Below are 21,151 nucleotides of genomic sequence, written 5' to 3'. Positions count from 1 at the left end.
TTTGAAGCAGTAAAGAGTTGTTCCTCAGTTTAAGCTCTGTCTCAGGTTCAATCTCAGTGTTGTAAAATACTGTTACTGTACACCCAGATAGCCATCACTTTTGTTAGCTAAACTCAAATATTTCTTGTTCTCTTCCAGGGCATTTTCATATCCTTATGCTCACCTATGCAGTGTGATACAAAAGAGAATGCACAAGGTCCTGTGGCCAGCTAAGGCAGCACACACAGACACACACATATATTGTAGCGATCTTGGTTCCCGCAGGCAGGCGCATCACACAGGGTGAGGCAATCCACACACAGACGGAGGGCGATGGTGAACCCGGGACCTCTTGCACTAAAGCATAGCGCCGATACCGCTGTACAAAGGAGCCGGCAAGTTCTATTTTAAATTACAGTATATTCACACAATAAAGCCGAAGGCCTGAAAACAAAATATTTAATATAAAAACTTTGCTGCTGAGAAGACATGCTTGGATCAACTTAAAAGCATCAACACATACAATGTAATGGAAGATTGAAAAAAAACAAAAAACTCTTAATAGGTATCTGATTTTATGCCACCTGTGGTATGTAGACAGCTATATTAGCGAGATTCCCCAACTTGGTTCACAGTTTTTACTTCGATATGTTGCTGATTAAAAACAAACATATATATATATATATATATATATATATATATATATATATATATATATATATATATATATAATTTTATTGAAGCAGTGTCACTTGTTAGTGTTGGAAATTCTGTATCAGGCAAAAAAAATACATATATATGTATTTTTTTCTTATTTCTGATATTACAACCTGTTCTATACAAAAACTACAAATCATTTAGAAATCAAACTCTTCTAGTAAAAAAGTATACTAGTTTTTCAGGTGTAAACTGAGCATTGATCATATGTGCAAAAGATCTAGGTACTAATTTATTTAATAATAATACTGCCATTGCTTCTAACAGCAGAACCAGGACATGGTCTCCTGTGCCCTGTTAGTTCAATTGAAACACGTCACTGAAGATGCTGTCATTAAAAAAAGAACAGCTTAAAGAAAAACGTTTTCTAGATGGCTTAAAACACACAGCTAACTACAATCTTTAAAACTGTTACAGTGCTCTCCTTCTCAGAATCACTGTAGCTTTTTTTTCTTGAGGAGACGCTTCATGTGTTCGTTCCACTCTTTGCTCTATATATATATATATATAATTTTATTGAAGCAGTGTCACTTGTTAGTGTTGGAAATTCTGTATCAGGCAAAAAAAATACATATATATGTATTTTTTTCTTATTTCTGATATTACAACCTGTTCTATACAAAAACTACAAATCATTTAGAAATCAAACTCTTCTAGTAAAAAAGTATACTAGTTTTTCAGGTGTAAACTGAGCATTGATCATATGTGCAAAAGATCTAGGTACTAATTTATTTAATAATAATACTGCCATTGCTTCTAACAGCAGAACCAGGACATGGTCTCCTGTGCCCTGTTAGTTCAATTGAAACACGTCACTGAAGATGCTGTCATTAAAAAAAGAACAGCTTAAAGAAAAACGTTTTCTAGATGGCTTAAAACACACAGCTAACTACAATCTTTAAAACTGTTACAGTGCTCTCCTTCTCAGAATCACTGTAGCTTTTTTTTCTTGAGGAGACGCTTCATGTGTTCGTTCCACTCTTTGCTCTGGGCCACCAGCCCTTCCTCATCATCCGTCCGGATACAGCTTTCCTCATCGTCGGTCCTCACGTAGCTCTCATCGTCCGTTTGGCCACAGCTCATCTGGGGAATGAGACGCAGATTATAGGAGAAACTGCAAATCTCCATAAAAGGGATGTTTTCAGTCAACCAGATGAAAATGGGACGTATAATACAGCACTACAAGCACTGCTGCACATGGCTGTGATACTGCACTGGTTACGCAAAACAACTGCTGGTATTACAGCCCCAGTGACTTTTCTTTAACAATGACATGCCTGTGCATTTCCCTGATAACAGATGATACTTTAGACACAGTGATCCCCACTCAAATCCCAATTGTGGTACTTGACAAACTTTGGAATGGGGACACTCATTACCATCCCAAAAAAAGAAAGCTTCATAGGAGGCTGTGTGGTCCAGTGGTTAAAGAAAAGGGTTTGTAACCAGGAGGTCCCCGGTTCAAATCCCACCTCAGCCACTGACTCCTTGTGTGACTCTGAGCAAGTCATTTAACCTCCTTGTGCTCCGTCTTTCAGGCGAGACATAATTGTAAGTGACTCTGCAGCTGATGCATATCTCACACACCCTAGTCTCTGTAAGTCGCCTTGGATAAAAGCGTCTGCTAAATAAACAAATAATAATAACAGTGCCTTGCAAAAGTATTCAGACCCCTGACCAATTCTCTCATATTACTGAATTACAAATGGTACATTGAAATTTTGTTCTGTTTGATATTTTATTTTAAACACCGAAACTCAAAATCAATTATTGTAAGGTGACATTGGTTTTATGTTGGGAAATATTTTTAAGAAAAATAAAAAACTGAAATATCTTGCTGTAGCAGTGTGGAGTAGTGGTTAGGGCTCTAGACTCTGGACCAGAGGGTCGTGGGTTCAATCCCTGGTGGGGGACACTGCTGCTGTACCCTTGAGCAAGGTACTTTACCTAAATTGTTCCATTAAAAACCCAACTGTATAAATGGGTAATTGTATGTAAAAATAATGTGATATCTTGTAACAATTTTAAGTCGCCCTGGATAAGGGCGTCTGCTAAGAAATAAATAATAATAGTAATATTCAACCCCCACACATTAATATTTGGTAGAGCCACCTTTCGCTGCAATAACAGCTTTAAGTCTTTTGGGGTAAGTATGTACCAGCTTTGCACACAGTGTCGGAGTGATTTTGGCCCATTCTTCATGGCAGATTTGCTCCAGGTTGTTCAGGTTGGTTGGACGACGCTTGTGGACCGCAATTTTCAAATAGTGCCACAGATTCTCAATGGGATTGAGTTCACGACTTTGTTCTTGAGCCACTCCAATGTTGCTTTGGCCTTGTGCTTGGGATCATTGTCCTGCTGAAAGGTGAATTTCCTCCCAAGCTTCAGTTTTTTAGCGGACTGAAGCAGGTTCTCTTGCAGTATTGCCCTGTATTTTGCTCCATCCATTCTTCCTTCAATTTTAACAAGATGCCCAGTCCCTGCTGATGAGAAGCATCCCCACAGCATGATGCTGCCACCACCATACTTCACTGTAGGGATGGTGTGTCTTGAGGCATGGGCAGTGTTAGGTTTGCGCCACACATAGTGCTTTGAGTTTTGGCCAAAAAGCTCTATCTTGGTCTCATCTGACCACAAAACCTTTTCCCACATCGCAGCTGGGTCACTCTCATGCTTTCTGGCAAACTCCAGACGTGCTTTCAGGTGGTACTTTTTGAGTAACGGCTTCTTTCTTGCCACCCTCCCATACAGGCCAGTGTTATGCAGAGCTCTTGATATGGTTGACTGGTGCACCATTACTCCACTCCCAGCCACTGAACTCTGTAGCTCCTTCAAAGTGATTGTTGGCCTCTCTGTGGCTTCTCTCACAAGTCTCCTTCTTGTTTGAGCGCTGAGTTTTAAGGGACGGCCTTTTCTTGGCAGTGCCTGGGTGGTGTGATGCAGCTTCCACTTCCTGATTATTGATCCAACTGTGCTCACTGGGATATCCAAACACTTGGATATTATTTTGTACCCTTTCCCTAATCTGTGCATTTGTATTACTTTATCTCTTAACTTCTGTAGAATGCTCTTTTGTCTTCATTTTCCTTCAGATTCACAGCCTGACCAATGATCCTTCAACAATGGGGTTTTTATCCAGAAAATGTGACAGCAACTTTAATGGTTCACAGGTGGAGGCCAATGGTAAGGTAATTGTGTCCTCGTTAGGGCAATTTCTTTCATTGGTGTAAACTGGGAGCTTCCACAGCACAGGGGTTGAATACATATGCAAGCAAGATATTTCAGATTTTTATTTTTCTTAAAAATATTTCCCAACATAAAACCAATGTCACCTTATAATAATTGATTTTGAGTTTCAGTGTTTTAAAATAAAATATCAAACAGAACGAAATTTCAATGTACCATTTGTAATTCAGTAATATGAGAGAATTGGTCAGGGGTCTGAATACTTTTGCAAGGCACTGTATATTGTAACTATGAGAAAGATACGGGACAAAAAAACAAACAAAAAAAAAACAGTACATATGTACTTTATTTCAAATCAGAAACACGAAATGTATTTTTTCCAGATTTTATGTCCACATGCAGCACTGCTGGCAATAAAAGTACACACTCCACAGTGTTACCATAAGGTTTGGTTCTTCAGGCTGTGAAAAAATACAAAACAGCAGGTGAAGGTATGACAGAGCAGACCAGCAGGAAGGAAGGTACTTACTTGAAAAGAGAGAAAGAATGTGCTCATTCCTGTAAAGTGACCTACAGGCAGCAAATAATACAAGGAAGAAAAGACAAGAGAGTTTGTAAGAAGTGAAAATGGCATTCTAGAAAGGCAGTAAATCAGTGTGAAGAGTAAAAATCAATCATGTTATATGTATCATCACTGCCCACCCTCATTTTGCATATCCTTAATATAAACACCACGAAGATCGTCACAATAAGAGGGGGCAGTGAGGATGAGAATAACCGAATCAGGAAAAAAAGGATTCAAGCAAACTGAATAAGCAAGCATGCGAAACAACTGCACAATAAAGAACATGACAGCCTGTTACAACACATTTAAAACATGCCTTTAAAACAAAAAGAAAACGTGCAAACAGAAGTGTATGGAACCTGGCATTTCATACGATGTCCGTGGATTCTGATTATCAAAGAACATCATTGTGAATGAGACTTCACATCCTGTCCTACTTGACTTCACCTCACTAAATAAATAAAACACTGCATCCACACATTCCTTACCATGTAGGTTGTCTCCTGCTGTCTTTGTTTCAGGAATTCCTCCATTTTCAGTTCGTTCTCAATCTGGCGGACCGAGTCGTTCTCGTAGCTCTCATCGTCCCCATCTTCCGTTCCACTGTCCAAGAGCACAGTGGTTAGACACAGAAACTGGGATTGTGCTACATTTGGAACAGCTTAAAATACTGCTAACTTCTATATATTCATGGCACATAAAAACAGTGAATAAACAAATCTTTTATTGTCCTGACAGTTGAGCAATGGTTGCCACCTCACCTTCCATGACCACCAAATTCACAGACAAAGTGTATTTAACATGTTAGGAGGAGAGATATTTACAGGTCCTTGCGGATAGTGCCAGTCGCTGAGGCGCTGTGGAGACGCCCTGGTTTCCTGGCGTGGATTTGTGCGAGGAAAGCCTTCTCCGAGATGGGAGACGGGACCAGGCCATCAAAGTGAGCACGCCCGAAGTCAGAGTCCACATTACTCTCTGTCTCACTGCCAGCTTCTAATGAAACAAAAGATCTCAATAGGAACCTGGGCTGCCCGGATTACATTATTCACATCGGTTCCTCCAGCAATGTGCAATTGTGCTTATTCCAGCAGTCAGATGGTCGCCGTCAGTGCAATTAAATGCAATCTCGCATTTACCAGTTAGTATGCCTCCTCTGATAATCTCCCTTTAAAACTAACAGAGTGTACAAACCTGTAAACACCTGTATCTTATATTGCATTAAAACTTCTTGCCATGTTATCCAACACAGAGTAAGAAAAATGATCTGCTAAACTACATGTGACCCCTTTTTTAACTAATTACACAGCATGAACAGGTACATGCAAGAACTTTATTCTGGATTTCCAGGCAATCGGGCACATTAGAATAAATGCAATTATGCTGGTGATGTGTGTATAGCATGGGTTTACTGCAAATACAATTGGTCATTGTTTTGATCCAAAAAAGCATTTACTGGTAACTAGAAACTAAACAAATGAAGTTAAACTATGTCCTAATTATCATAGCAGGAAAGTGCAATTCTGTGCACTGAATTTAGCTAGCTAAAACTTTAACAATTTAATGATATTAAAATATTTAGACCAACATTGTGTTTGCAATGTTTAATTTGCTTAAAAAAATAAAATAAATAAATAAAAAATATAACAAGTTGCAAAAGACCCTAAAAATAAGAGAAATGTACAAAACATTTTATAAATACAGACCCAACATGCAAAATCTGTTACCTGCCACTAGAACCTCAATGACACATTCTTAGGTCTAAGAAACATGTTAAACTGGAAAACTGAATGTTGCATATCACTCTAGAGAAGTAACCAACATACATTATTTAAAAAAAAAAAACAGGCAACAAAATAAAGACACTAACATGGGTTTTATAAAGACAACTTGTTTTGAGTTAGAAATGCCCCATACCCAAGTCTAGCAACTACAGAACCATCAAATATGCATTTGCACTAGAAAACAGGGTTGGATTGAAAGGGTTTTCCTCCTCAATAAAATAGGTTATCACTGGTATATAATTCAAACCAAAGACAAGGTCTTCAGTGTATACAGAGCAGGTCATGGCTTTGATGCTGCAAAGCATTTTTAATTAAAATATGGCTTGTCCAAGCCAACCTACAGTGTTTATTATGAAGAATTGCTGAACTGACCATGGACTAAATTGAAAAGACACCAGGTGTGCTAGATCTTGCTCAGTTTTATGCACACCACCCTATGCTACCACTTGCTGAATGCTTTTAGCTTTAGTGCAGTAGCACCACTGATTAAAAGGTAACACGAAGAGAGCTTGCACTGTGCTGTGTGTTTCAGGAAGCAATCAGGACAGAGGTGCGTTCTCGGGTGAGACGGGTACAGCTCAGCATAGGCTTACCCCTGTCCTGTCCATTCAGTAGTATGTCCTCATCCTCCTCCCCACTGCCATCTTCTGCAGAGAGCAAGTAAAGCTTATTTAAGCTTCTACTGATACAAGAGAACTAAAGTGATTCAATATATTAACAATAGTATTGTTCTTCTTCTCGATGCCTCCAGTGTAAAAGGAAAGCATACTGTTTTTCAACCAGGGCCGTTGTGCATGTGCAGAATTTATTAACCCCATCTTGGTCTCTTTGCTCAAATAATATACTATGTGTGGGTGAATATATTAAATGTTTCATGTAGAATTCTGCATGTCATGCAAACGTGTATCTGTGTATTTGTGGCCTGCTTCACTGGCTACCAAGGCTGAATGGTGGGTCACACTCAATGAATGGGATGTTACGATCATTTGCAAGGTCAGGTGAGTCCCAAGGCAACGGCACAACCTTTCTAAAGAGGTAGACACCTGCACAATTCCATGACTCTGCACCTCTGATGGCTGCTTCCTGGTTTCTTTTTCTTTTTGCCTGCAGAGCACCATGCTGCTGCCACTTCGTGCTCCAATACTTAAATTCAGGTTCAGAGATGAGATCATGGTCCATCTCCTGTGGCAGTGCTCCCACACAGAACTGTCACCTTTAGCGCTGCAGGGATCTCTGTGTTTCTCAGCTTCGTCTGCCCGTGTTTGCACTTTATCTGCAAGTGGTTGCCTTAGGAACCATCTAGATATGACCTTGTGAACATGCAAATGAACCATTATCCAAAATGTCCCGCCACAAGCAATTACACATATTCCATGCCTAAGGTAAATTAAAGATATATACTGCTCTAAACAGAATTGTATAGTGCTTTATAAATGAGTTTTTTTTCAGGGCCCATTTTTGGAGACCAAAGTGAGGATTGTACAGTAATCTTGTCATTGCCATGAAAATGGACACGCTAGATCCTAACCATCTCTAAAGGAAAGCAATATATGTATATACAAAGGGAAAATACAAAGCAGTAGATGGGAGTGGAGGGTAGGAGAGGGACAACACTGGAGATGGTTGCATTTTAGAGAGGCTACAACAGAGAAAGATGGGGGAACACTTCAGCATAATGTACGTTCTTATACTAATCCCCCTGATTGAGAAGCTATTGTCTTGTTCTACTGTAACCCTATCAGTTAATAACATGGACGAGGTCTCGCACTCAAACAGCACAAAGGACACCTGTGCATAAGATGGACATTTCCCCACCCTTTGATTGAGTTTCACAGGGATGGTTAAAAAGCACTGCAGCATGCTACACTACATTTTTATGTTACTTCACAGAAAAGACTAAATCTAAACACTAGAGCTTAAACAGATAAAGCATTTAAGCTAATGCACCAACTCAACATTTCTAAACCAGATATTTGTATTCTTTTCTTTGTCGGCTGACACTTGCAGAACTGGTTTGAACAGGGGTAATCATTTGTGTGGATTAACAATTCACAGTTCAGGTAGCAGTCACCTACTTTTAAGCTGTGTTTTAAAACATATTACAATTGTAACATATTACAAATGGGTATTTTTTCTGATCTCCTCATATCCGACACTTTCTAACTTGAATTTTTTTTTTTTTTTTTTTAATTGGCACTAACGACTACCCAGAACAGTGAAACTTTTCTAGTGGTAACCTATTAACTGTCATAGACTGTAAAAGGCTGTCTGTTCTATCTAAAGGGACACCAAATGGCGGAAAAGGTAGAATTGTTCAAGGCAGGTGGCCATGTGTCTCTTACCTGAGTTGAGCTCCTTCACGAGTGACGACATGGTGTTTGTGATAGAGTCAGCTGCCACCAGCAGGTCATTTCTTAAGTTCCTCCTGGAGCCTGGTGAATGCAGAACACAAGTTATAAAGTGGGATCAAAAAGATACTGGGCCTAGTTTGACGGGAGTGGAGATCTAAATTATCAGAGAGTATTTATAAAACATAAAACTAGCAAAAACAAACAAACAAACAAAAAAACACAGTATGACCAATACAACTGCTCTATCCAGCGACTATCCAGTGCCTTGTTTCAATCTGCCACTGGGGTTGAGTTGAAAGTGGTTTGCAATTTATCCAGCAAGAAACATAGTAGATGAGGACTCCTATGCTAATTATTTACGACGAATACAAACAAAAAAATATATATAAAAATGTAAAGATCACACATACATACATACATACATATACACACACACACACACACACACACACACACAGTTACAATTATTTACCAGTCTTAAAACAGAATTACTGTGGCGAGACATCTATTCCTCTTTTATCCCACTCAGACCCATTCATTACTCGCCATCTTGTTATCCTCAAACAGCTAATCGTCTCCTCTCTAAATGCATGCAAAATATTTTAATGATCATCAATCCATCTCACAAGTGCAAATGTGGGACCATTTTTCTTTACCCCAAAATGTTTCTGAAATGGTGACTGACAAAGATGTACAAAATTCAATGTGGTATCATTCTTGGAGTCACCATTGGAGTAAAAGAAAGACCAATTGCCCCACAGTCATTGTGCATTGGTAGTAAATTGATAATATTTGGGGTATCATTGCACTTGTAGTTATGACTTGATTAAAACTAATTTGCAAATATTTAAAAAGGAGGCAATTACCTTTTCAAGTACACCAATATATTTATGAGAAAGTGACCTGAGTGGGAAAAACTGGCCGATACAAGCCCCACCTGTGTTCCTAAAAGATGTTGAACATTTTAGATTTTACATTTTAGATTTTAGACTCGTAAAATATTTTCCCTATATGTAAAGAGGAGACCAATAGCTATTCAGAGACAGCCAGATAGTCATTCTGTTTCAAGTCCGGTGACAATAATTTTGACTGCCTGAGTGTACATATTGTAGCACCAGGGCAGCTGCTGCAAGGGCCCCATGTGAAATGGACTGTGAAATAGACTGGGGAAGGGGATGGGACTTTGCTGTTTACAATCCTCTATAATCTGTACGTGTATTCTTTGCCTGCATGTGTCTGTGTGTGTGGGAGTCTGTGAGCGTCATGCATGGAGAACGATTGGGTGCCTTCACAGTCAGTGGGGGGCAGAGTTATGATTGTGCCAATGGGCAAAAGAACGGGCAGAGCTATGGTTATAAAAGGGTGTTATTTGGCGCCATATGTGTATATACATGCGCGCGCACACACACACACACACCCACACACACACACACGCACATGCGCACACACACTACAAGATGTCTACTTTAACAATTCTCCAGTATCAGAATGCCAAGGCATTCAGGGGGTGATTCTCAATGCTCATGGAGGAGGACAATACCAGAAGTATCTTACTTCAAATCTCTGAAACAACCTGGTTAAAAGGGTTCTCTCATATTCCCCCATTGCTTGGCAACATTTAATGCACACTGATGGTTGAGGGTGTCCTTGCTGGGTTTTAGGTGTTGATGCTTCCTTGTAAACAACACAGGGATTCATGGCATGAAAAGTCCTATATAAATCTAATGATATTTGTTGTCTCCTAATCAAATGAATACGGGGTCCAAGCGGAAAGCTTGGGTCCCTCAAAGCTTTGTTTTAACCATATAAAACTAGGAAAGCCCATAGCCAATGGCAGTACATTGCATCTATAATGGTGCTGGCATGATCTTAATTATTTACAGCCAGATTGTATCTTTAATGTTGGCATATGTAGGACAAGTCCATAACTATTAAATTACATTTTTAATTATGTAATTTAAGTGGGGACCTAATCCAGATTCAAACCACAAGACCAGTGTGCTATTTGACTGCACCACCTAGCACCATTCTATATTGCAATACAACTACTTTTTATCTACTTTTTATTTATAACACATGGAAACAAAGAAATCAGGTGCCAGGCAGACAGTAATTCCAGTTAGCTTCTTAAGAGTTCTAGAGGCTGTGAGTTTAAGAGGCTGTGTGGTCCAGTGGTTAAAGAAAAGGGCTTGTCAACAGAACTGACAGAAAAGATTAGTACGGAGATCAGACAGTCGCTGTTTTATGCCACTAGAGGGAGACAGTCACAAAGACATTGCAAAGGAAATGTGAGCGAGAGTAGAATCATGATTAGCACAAGCAAGTAAATGCAGGACTGTGGGATTTATTTATTTATTTTTTAAGCAACATACAGCTACTTTTAGGATTACAGGTTCCATTAACCTGTGTGTCCCCATACATTTTAAAGACATTTTTCTTTTTTTTTTTTTTTACAGGGGTCGCTGGTGCGCGGTGAGCCGAGAACACCCTGGCCGACCTAAGCCCTCCCCACTCCGGGCGGCACTCGGCCAATTGAGTGCCACCCTGGGGGAACTCACGTCCATGGCCGGCAATGGAATAGCCTGGACTGGAACCAGCAACCTCCAGGCTATAGGGCAGTCCATGCGGATGCGCCACTCAGGAGCCGCCACATTTTAAAGACTTTAATCAATTTATGACATTTTTTGCCTGTCCTTGCTTTGTTCACCTTTTACCCCCAGCTAAGCAGGTGACAACTTCAGGGGCAGGAGGCTATCCCTTGTGTCAATGAGCAAAACCTCCAATTGGGTTTCTCATTACAGAAAGGCTTTCTATGCCTACCCTTACCCTCTATAGTCAGTAACTGACATCACCGCCTTTTCATTTTTCCACTACTTAATTCTTACCAGTTTAAACCTGTCCCTGGGATTTATAATGTTCAAGCACTGTGCTTCTTTGCTATAGCTGAATGCACTAAATCGTCACCTGCTTGCAATTCGTGGTGCTGAAAAAAGCAGAGTGCTCCATACGATCGGTCCTTTATGCTTCTTCAGAGAAACGTTGCACATAAGTGATGTTCTACAGTGTAGCACAAGGGTTATTAAACTGGGGGCTTGTGTGCAATGCACAGTTGGGAACCCACTAAATTCTGGGGAAATTAAAATCAGTATCTGTGAACAAGAACAATAGTAGAGAATCATTTTTTTCATATCATTGAATTAGTGAAGCTGAAACAGCTACACCTACCCTGAGCAAAGGCTTCCTGTACGTCCCCTCCAACGCCGGTGAGAGAGTCCTGAGGTGTGTGGGTTGGCGTTGAGCAGGCGGATGCAGAACGAATCGGCATAGGGATGGGCCGGCTGATGGTGTGGCTGGGAGACGAGCGAGGGGAGCCTGCCCCTTGTGTCTGAAACAGGAAAGAGGTATTAATGGTCAATATAAATCCCTGCCAGAGATAACACAGCTAACCATTAGTATGAAGAAAAACTGAGGGACTGTCCTCCAGGACCCTGAACTCACAAACAGCAAAAAAAATTCAGAGTTGCTGCTACTCGTTATGAAATACGTCAACAAAATAAAGAATTTGACATGCTTTTCCCAACAGCACAGGTCCTAAGAGAGCTCATGTACAGTACATGTGGTCCAGAAAAAAACATAATAGGTGAAGACAGCTTTTAATTTACATTCCTTGATTTGTAGGGCAAAATAATACTGCACAATTCAAATGTTTTCAAAAACTAATGCGAGATGTAAGGGGAATGTATTTTAAAACAGCTAGCAAGTACTTTATTATTCATTCAATAAAAACAAACATTTTCTGTATTAAAGCACCAACCCAGTATAACTTGAAGGCAGTACGTGACACCCTGGTGTTTAATGTGTATGGCTAACAATATCAAATGTCACACATCTTTGTCATAGGCTGATGCCAGAGAATGCACAGTAAAAGTCTAAAGCTTTATCAGACACTGAGAGACTTACTGTCTACTGTAATTCTGATATGGTCCATATAATTACAAAACATAACGAAAGCACATGCTGTTAGAATGTTCCTATTGTCTACATCTCAAGAGCGCAGTTACAAGGAATACACACTGCTGTTAAAAGCAAAATAAAAGATGAACAGCATGCATAGCAGCACTGTAATATTGCAGATTCACGTATAATTTAGACAGCATGGAACAGTACTGAGACAAGTAATTGTTTTCAGCTTCATTTCAAGAAGTGCACCCAGATGTAGCGCCAACCTTAAATAAAGATGGGTGTGTAACAACAGATGATTGTTGCAATTAGATCATCAGTGCCAAACATTTTAAATTAGGGAAGCAGTTTTTTTTTTTTTTTTTTTTTTTTACTTGGTTGAAATTACTCTTGGTAAAAAATGATCCACAGCTTCAGCAGTCTAATGGGGTTTGCCTCTTTAAATTTAGCTACGTATTATGAAACTGTATTGTACAATTTCAGTCAATTGGGTTGCAATTAGGTGGAGCTGGCTTTGTTGACTCTTTATTTTTTCTTCAGCAGAATAAAAAAAATATCAATTAGTATTAGACAACCAAAAGGATCAGATGACAGATAAGGTGCACACATGGATAAGGCAATACTAACTATGGTATTAAAAACAGGGGTTGAGTGCTCCATAGGAGTAATTAGAATCTGAATGCAGAAACATCAGCTGATAAAGGGATCAATATCAACAAGACACAGATACAAAAAAAGCAAGGGATTAAAAAGAAAGAAAACCATCACTTGTCTGGTTACTTCTGTCGTAGTCATATTACACAGGTCGGCACGGGTAGAAAATCCATGGGTACCTGCCGTGAAATACCTGGGTAGCCGGATCTTTTACGGGTAATGATTAAAAAAAAAAAAAAAAAAAAAAAAAAAACCTCAGTACTGGAAACATCGAAATAATAATAATAATAATAAACCTTCATTACTCAGTTCTTGTAAAGACGCTGACATATCTGAATTGTATCCATCGCGGTTCTTTTGAAACTCCTCCAATCACATGGTGTCCATATTAGGACACCATCGAACATCTGGCAAAAAGGAGTCATTGGGCGCGTTAAGTAACTGAGCCTCTCAGAAAGCACACTGAGCTGAACTTAAATGACTTAACGCTCTGCTACACGAGAGTGCTGAGCGACTTTTAAAATGGCGACTAATAATTCTTTGCTTTTTGTAAATGTGTTTATTTTTGCTTTCTAATACGCTCAGCGTATATACCCTCCGTACCTTATCATTGTTGGTATTGTACGCGAGTGGTGTTTGTGTCTTGTAAATAAATACTGCTCGCCTGTGCGGCGTGTTCAAACCACCACTCTGTCTTTGTGCCTCCAGTCCGGCTCTCGTCTGCCTGCTTCAGCCGCGGTAACAACCCGAATCCATCACAAGTAGCCTTTTTAGAACTTTGTTTACAGGTAAACTACTGTAGTACAATTTAGTTCTAAGTTTATTTCTAAGCTACTTGTATTTAAAATGTAATGTCTAAGAATATAAGTAAACAAAGACAGAAATGCAGTTTTTTTATGTATTTTAAGATTTATTTTAAAAAAACACAAATGATAAATGCCTCAATTTCATGAATTTTATTAAAACATTCTGTTAATTTCATATATACAATTACAGATTTTTTTCCCTCTCCCGGTTTTATTATTGTTGTCAGATACAGTTTTGTAAGTTCTTTTTAAATTTCGCCATTTTTTTTGTCACATACTAAAACTGTATCCAACCGCCTGAATATTTAATGCAGTTCTGTCCCAGACACATTTCTTCTGGCCAGGTTTGTGGAACTGCTCCTTGTTAATCTGGACCTGTTCTATCAACAGCAGTGTGGCAGCGTGTGTCCAGCAGTGCTGTTCACTCCCTAGAAGAATAAAAAATATTACAACCAGTAAATCCATATTACAAAACTTTACAGTACCGGTTGTTATAATGGCACATACATAGATACTGAAAATGACTACAATGGAAAACCAAGGCTGACCTTTATATATTAACATGGTATTAATTTTTGTGACAGCATGTGTGTATTAAAAAGGCAACAAAAAAACTACATAACCCTCTTTTTAAATGGTGCTTTTGTGATTAAATAGAATATAACATACATTTTCTATACACAATAACTGTAGGCTATTATAGTAAAAACGTTAGTCTATCAGTCTAAGAATGTTTGTAAATGTACTTTAATAAGTAAAAATGTAAAGAATGTTTCATTGAAAGGAATCTTGTACTGGTATTTTACTCCAACTGACAAATTACAATGTAACGACCGATAAATCTTAATATGCCAAGATGCTACATTTTAAATCATCCAAATCTCCACATATACACTTTAACACTGTTGCATTTTAAATCATCCAACTCTCCATACCCTCCTTGCCCTGTGTGAAGTTACTGTGCCCAGATCCCAGGACCTCACTGAGCTCGGTGCTCTGTTTGGACTGAACCTCATTTTTGCCTGTGTTTAATACCGACATTGCATAGGATTGGTATTAAAATTAATAATAATATTAATACTACTAAAAATAATAATACATTAATAACTATAGCACAGCGCTACATAAATAACTATAAAAGCGCTAAACTTAGAAACAAAATGAAATTAAATGATAAAATTTCAAACACAGTAATTTTTACCACCTTATGTATTAATACATACCTTCTTTAAGTTGAACCAATTTCGTCGGTGACATACAAAGTGAACTTGTCAATTCCGCCTGTCACCTCCACTTGTTTCCTGCAGGTGGCCATCTCCTTCAGCACTCTGCGCAGCTCAGCAGGGGCGGAACTGAGCAAGCCGTTAAATTGATTATTTTACTGCCGCTCTGAGCTATGGAGCGCCATTTGTGCCAAAACTATCCAGCCGTTAGTTTGCCAATTTGTGAATTTGTCAATTTGTTTGTCAATTCGTGAATTGGTCAATTTGTCCAGCAATTCGTCCATAAATTTGTCAATTCATACAGTAATTCATAAACGTATTTGTTAATTCATCTAATAATTAATTAATTAAGTTGTCAATTCATTAATACGAAAGGCTGTACGGACCTGCAAATTTCCAATCAACCAGACAAACTTCCCAACAAACAGACAAACTTCCAACTGTCAATCTTGCACTGTGCCGAAAACACTGCAGCCTTTCTAGGCAATGGGAGCACACACTAATATTTTAACCAATGAAAATCCAGCCTCATTCAAAACTGTTTCAGCCAATAATATTTAGAAGGGCGTTTCAAAAGATATTCTATTTAACAAGATACTCGACTCTGCTGATTTTCAATGGAGACTTCCGTCTCACAGTGCGCAAAGCATTGTGGTATATAGAGAGTTAGACAAAGAAATTCTATGGAGAGTCAATGCAGGCATACAAAATGTTGCTGGTTTTCGCCATGTTCATTGGACAACATTCACAAGCACACACTGGGACCACGACTCGATCACGCTCCCCCCCACCCCACAGGTGCACTCATTCACATGCACAGGCACTCAGGACATTGACAAAACACGGAACAGCGACACAAAACCATATAACACAAATAGTACAGATCGCTACATATACATATATATATACACACATACACACACACACACACACACACACACTGATTCTTTCACTTAAACACAATTTTTTTACTTAAACACGATAAAAAAAAAATTTGAATTGAACCTACTAATTTTGTACGTTAAAACACCACAAACAGCGTTGTGTGTGAGGAGGTGGTTTTTATTATTTTTAAAAATTTGCTAACATTGGGAGAGCACGGTTGGACTGGGAGAGAGATGGTTGAAGCAGGGAAAGAGCTCTGGATAGGCTTGTCAGGTCGGCAATATTATTGTTTAAAATACCAGATGACTCAGTTTTAACACGATTCCCTTCATGGATTACAGGGAGCTATCCATACAGGTCCACTGCAACATGTTCAAAAGGTCGTGAGACAGGATGGGTCATCACTGGTGCTCTGTCTCTTTGCTTGGGATTTGGTTGGAGGGAGGAGGGAGCATGGAGCATGAGGGAGGAGGGAGTTTCAGAGGAGGGAGCACATAATGACTCCTTTTTGCCTGATGTACGAAGACGTCCTAATATGGACACCGTACACATGAAAATAATTATTTTCCTCAACTTGGTTTTCAAACTGTCTGGAAACGAGTAGTCATCGCACTGATACATCAGTGAAATTGGTGGGGTATGGGATTTGTAGTTTTTAATTTATTTATTTTTATGTTTTCCACTGGTCAGCTAAAAAAAATAAATAAAATAAGTTTATTTTTTATAGTGAACCTTTAGAAATATCTAGTGGCACACGTGCGCCTAAATAAAAATGTATGTTTGCACAAGCAAATCTTTAGTCGCGTGACCATATTAGTTGCACTGTAGAGCCCTGTTATGTTGTTTTCATTACGATTTAGTCCTTGAGAATAATAGGCGCAGTTATTATTATTGAGGTGTACTCGCCGCTCGCTGTGATATTGTTATTGTAAAACATTGATCTCCTGTCAGTTAAGAAAAGGCTTCATGCAAAGCTTGTTTTAACCTTGTCTTTATTATGCCATATGTCATATTTTCTAAATTCTCAAATTAATAAATATAAAGGTTTTCGTGTACCTGTGCCAATATATATATATATATATATATATTGGCACAGGGCAGCAGTGTGGAGTAGTGGTTAGGGCTCTGTACTCTTGACCGGAGGGTCGTGGGTTCAATCCCCGGTGGGGGACACTGCTGCTGTACCCTTGAGCAAGGTACTTTACCTAGATTGCTCCAGTAAAAACCCAACTGTATAAATCGGTAATTGTATGTAAAAATAATGTGATATCTTGTAACAATTGTAAGTCGCTCTGGATAAGGGCGTCTGCTAAGAAATAAATCATAATAATAATAATATTGGTTTGATATTTTTGTGAACCCGTTCAATTTCAGTACATTAAGTGGAATTATTAATTTAAACCTTGATATGCTTTTAAAATAAGATCCATCTAGCATATCTTCATTTGGGCTGCAATCTGCATGCTGACTGGTTAAAAATAATGAAGTGTGCAGTTAGTGATGGCATCTCTACGTTTAGCTGCTGGCCTCAAATGCAATTTTTTTTTTTTGTCATTGCATTCTATTTTCTACAAACCATTTCACAAACAGCACTGCATTAGTCATTCCACTTGAGAAACAGAAAGGCAGAAATCTCAAGCCCAAGGCCTTATAAAAAGCAAACTACAGTATTAGTGTATTAAACGTTAGATCTGCTTGCCCCTGTTAAGACTCAAAACTTACTGACGGCTTCATTTCTTCCTCCTGTAGAAAAGGTTGGTCATTAAAAATGTAAACCTCGAAGTGTCCAATTATATTAAACAATTATTTCATAAGAGTCCCAATCCAGGCAGAATAAGTATATACTTTTTAGAAAAAACTTGAACATATATATGTGTATATATATATATACAGTACTGTGCAAAAGTTTTAGGCAGGTGTGAAAAAATGCTGTAAAGTAAGAATGCTTTCAAAAATAGACATGTTAATAGATTATATTTATCAATTAACTAAATGCAAAGTGAGTGAACAGAAGAAAAATCTAAATCAAATCCATATTTGGTGTGACCACTCTTTGCCTTCAAAACAGCATCAGTTCTTCTAGGTACACTTGCACAAAGTCAGGGATTTTGTAGGCATATAGTGAGGTGTATGATTAAACAATTATACCAAAACAGGTGCTAATGATCATCAATTCAATATGTAGGTTGAAACACAATCATTAACTGAAACAGAAACAGCTGTGTAGGAGGAATAAAACTGGGTAAGGAACAGCCAAACTCAGCTAACAAGGTGAGGTTGCTGAAGACAGTTTACTGTCAAAAGTCATATACCATGGCAAGACTGAGCACAGCAACAAGACACAAGGTATTTATACTGCATCAGCAAGGTCTCTCCCAGGCAGAAATTTCAAGGCAGACAAGGGTTTCCAGATGTGCTGTCCAAGCTCTTTTGAAGAAGCACAAAGAAACGGGCAACGTTGAGGACCGTAGACGCAGTGGTCGGCCAAGGAAACTTACTGCAGCAGATGAAAGACACATCATGCTTACTTCCCTTCGCAATCAGAAGATGTCCAGCAGTGCCATCAGCTCAGAATTGGCAGAAAACAGTGGGACCCTGGTACATCCATCTACTGTCCGGAGAAGTCTGGTCAGAAGTGGCCTTCATGGAAGACTTGCGGCCAAAAAGCCATACCTCCGACGTGGAAACAAGGCCAAGCGACTCAACTATGCACGAAAACACAGGAACAGGGGTGCAGAAAAATGGCAGCAGGTGCTCTGGACTGATGAGTCAGAATTTGAAATATTTGGCTGTAGCAGAAGGCAGTTTGTTCGCCGAAGGGCTGGAGAGCGGTACACGAATGAGTGTCTGCAGGCAACAGTGAAGCATGGTGGAGGTTCCTTGCAAGTTTGGGGCTGCATTTCTGCAAATGGAGTTGGGGATTTGGTCAGAATTAATGGTCTCCTCAATGCTGAGAAGTACAGGCAGATACTTATCCATCATGCAAAACCATCAGGGAGGCATCTGATTGGCCCCAAATTTATTCTGCAGCATGGCAACGACCCCAAACATACAGCGAAAGTCATTAAGAACTATCTTCAGCATAAAGAAGAATAAGGAGTCCTGGAAGCGATGGTATGGCCCCCACAGAGCCCTGATCTCAACATCATTGAGTCTGTCTGGGATTACATGAAGAGAGAGAAGCAACTGAGGCTGCCTAAATCCACAGAAGAACTGTGGCTAGTTCTCCAAGATGTTATTGTATTTCTTGCTCTTATTGTATTACTTGTATTGTAACACTTGAAATGTATTTGCTTACGATTACAAGGGCGTCTGCTAAGAAATAAATAATAATAATGTTTGGGCCAACCTACCTGCCGAGTTCCTTCAAAAACTGTGTGCAAGTGTACCTAGAAGAACTGATGCTGTTTTGAAGGCATAGGGTGGTCACACAAAATTTTGATGTGATGTAGATTTTTCTTCTGTTCACTCACTTTGCATTTTGTTAATTGATAAATATAAACTATTAACATGTCTATTTTTGAAAGCATTCTTACTTTACAGCATTTTTTCACACCTGCCTAAAACTTTTGCACAGTACTGTATATATATATATATATATATATATATATATATATATATATATATATATATATATATATATATATAATATAATTTTAGCAGGGCGGTAGTAAGCCCTGCTGATTTAAATGTATTTGTTTATTTTTAGAACAGGGTTTCCCCCTCTGCCCCTGTGTAGTGTGTTATTTTGTATTTGTTTTGTTTTATGATTTATTTATGTATTTTTATATGACGGCGAAGCACTGTATGTTTTGTTATTGTTTTTGTATTTATTATTGTATGTCAATATAACGGCGAAGCGCCATGCAGTTTTGTTTATTTTTAAAACGTGTTCTGGCAGAGGCGAGATTGGTGCTCGTCCTCTGCCAGGAATAAACTTGTGCAGAAGGTGGCCATCTCCCGAATTAAGTGATTAATTTTGTTGCTAATCGGGAGATGGTCACCTGCATAAAAGCCTGCAGCTCTCTACCCTCGCGGTGGGTGTTAGAGGAGTTTATTTTATTTTGTAATATTAACAACTTTTTCAAATACAGGAGTAAATGAAAGAGTGGATCTAACCCTTTATATATCCAAGTGAACAGTCTGCATTTTGAGGCCTACCTTCAGAAGTTTCATGAGCCCCTCGAGCTGAACCATGAGCTCTCTGCGGCTCTCCTGCAGAGCAGACATCCTCTGCTCCAGCTCGTCCTTCCGTTGCCTAGGAGAGGAGAGAACCCAGAGAATATGAAGCATGACCTGCGCCGAAGGCACATCAATTCTTTACTGCTCAGTGTCAAGAGTGCAATCATGATGTCTGAAACACAAATCACTTCTAGGGGCTTTTCAATCTTTTCACCTGCTTGTAACCTGATTTCTTAGCAGGCCGCTGCTATTGTGCCTTTTGTGATTTAATCCATTTGTTAACAGATTCCCTGGAGACTCTTTGTCTAAGATGAGATGTACTGTAAAGAAAATTGACCTCTATTTATGTTGCAAATGTATTCGAATGAAAATCAGGAACTATTTGCGCTGTCGGTTGTCAAGCAACAAAAGTAGCAGGCCAAAAAGTTAAAAAATCAAAACAAACAAACGTGTTTTTATTGACATGTGAGATAGCAGTATGATCCTCTCTATCAGTAATTACAAAGGAAGACTTATTTGTTTTGCTTCATTATTATAGCTCGATATTTGCCATGCTTGCTAACTATTACAGGAAAAATAATTTCTTAAGACTCCTAAAGGCTGATTTTAGATAGGTGAAGTTAGGAAGCATATTAGCATTGTGCTGTGTACTGAAGCCCATATGAGATATTTGGAGTTTTAATGACTAATCGATTATTCATGCCTGTAGTCTTTGTCAATTAAAATAATTGATTGATTAATCTTGTCTATCCGAGTGCAGTATCAGAAAACGGTGAGAGAAAACTTGAAAAATGGCGGGGGGGGGGGGGGGGGGTACTCATAGGAAGGTATAAGCAATATTCTCACAATATCTCACAATGAA

General features: G+C 38.9%; 1 protein-coding gene across 13 annotated transcripts in view; it reads right to left on the bottom strand.

Moving 5' to 3' along the window:
* Nucleotides 1-421: 421 nt before the first annotated feature.
* The window catches only part of LOC117399912 (dystrobrevin alpha-like), a 118,236-nt gene continuing 97,506 nt past the window's right edge, over nt 422-21,151 (bottom strand). For 4 of the 13 annotated variants that reach the window (XM_059022109.1, XM_033999351.3, XM_033999358.3 and 1 more), the window contains 8 exons: nt 20,269-20,365; nt 17,830-17,850; nt 11,805-11,964; nt 8,571-8,660; nt 6,822-6,875; nt 5,272-5,440; nt 4,936-5,050; nt 422-1,779 (listed from right to left, as the gene is read on the bottom strand). In XM_059022109.1, coding sequence (XP_058878092.1) covers nt 1,627-1,779; nt 4,936-5,050; nt 5,272-5,440; nt 6,822-6,875; nt 8,571-8,660; nt 11,805-11,964; nt 17,830-17,850; nt 20,269-20,365 — 859 coding nt within the window. In that variant the 3' untranslated portion in view covers nt 422-1,626. Of the gene's footprint in view, nt 1,780-4,411; nt 4,453-4,935; nt 5,051-5,271; nt 5,441-6,821; nt 6,876-8,570; nt 8,661-11,804; nt 11,965-13,486; nt 15,352-17,829; nt 17,851-20,268; nt 20,366-21,151 lie in introns of those variants that run through there. The other 9 variants (XM_033999364.3, XM_033999365.3, XM_033999366.3 and 6 more) reach the window with 5 other exon arrangements.

This window comes from Acipenser ruthenus, chromosome 4, assembly GCF_902713425.1.
Source record: "Acipenser ruthenus chromosome 4, fAciRut3.2 maternal haplotype, whole genome shotgun sequence".
Taxonomy (NCBI): Eukaryota; Metazoa; Chordata; class Actinopteri; order Acipenseriformes; family Acipenseridae; genus Acipenser; species Acipenser ruthenus.
Note: the sequence above shows the minus strand (reverse complement) of the source record. Positions and strands in the feature narration are given on the sequence as shown.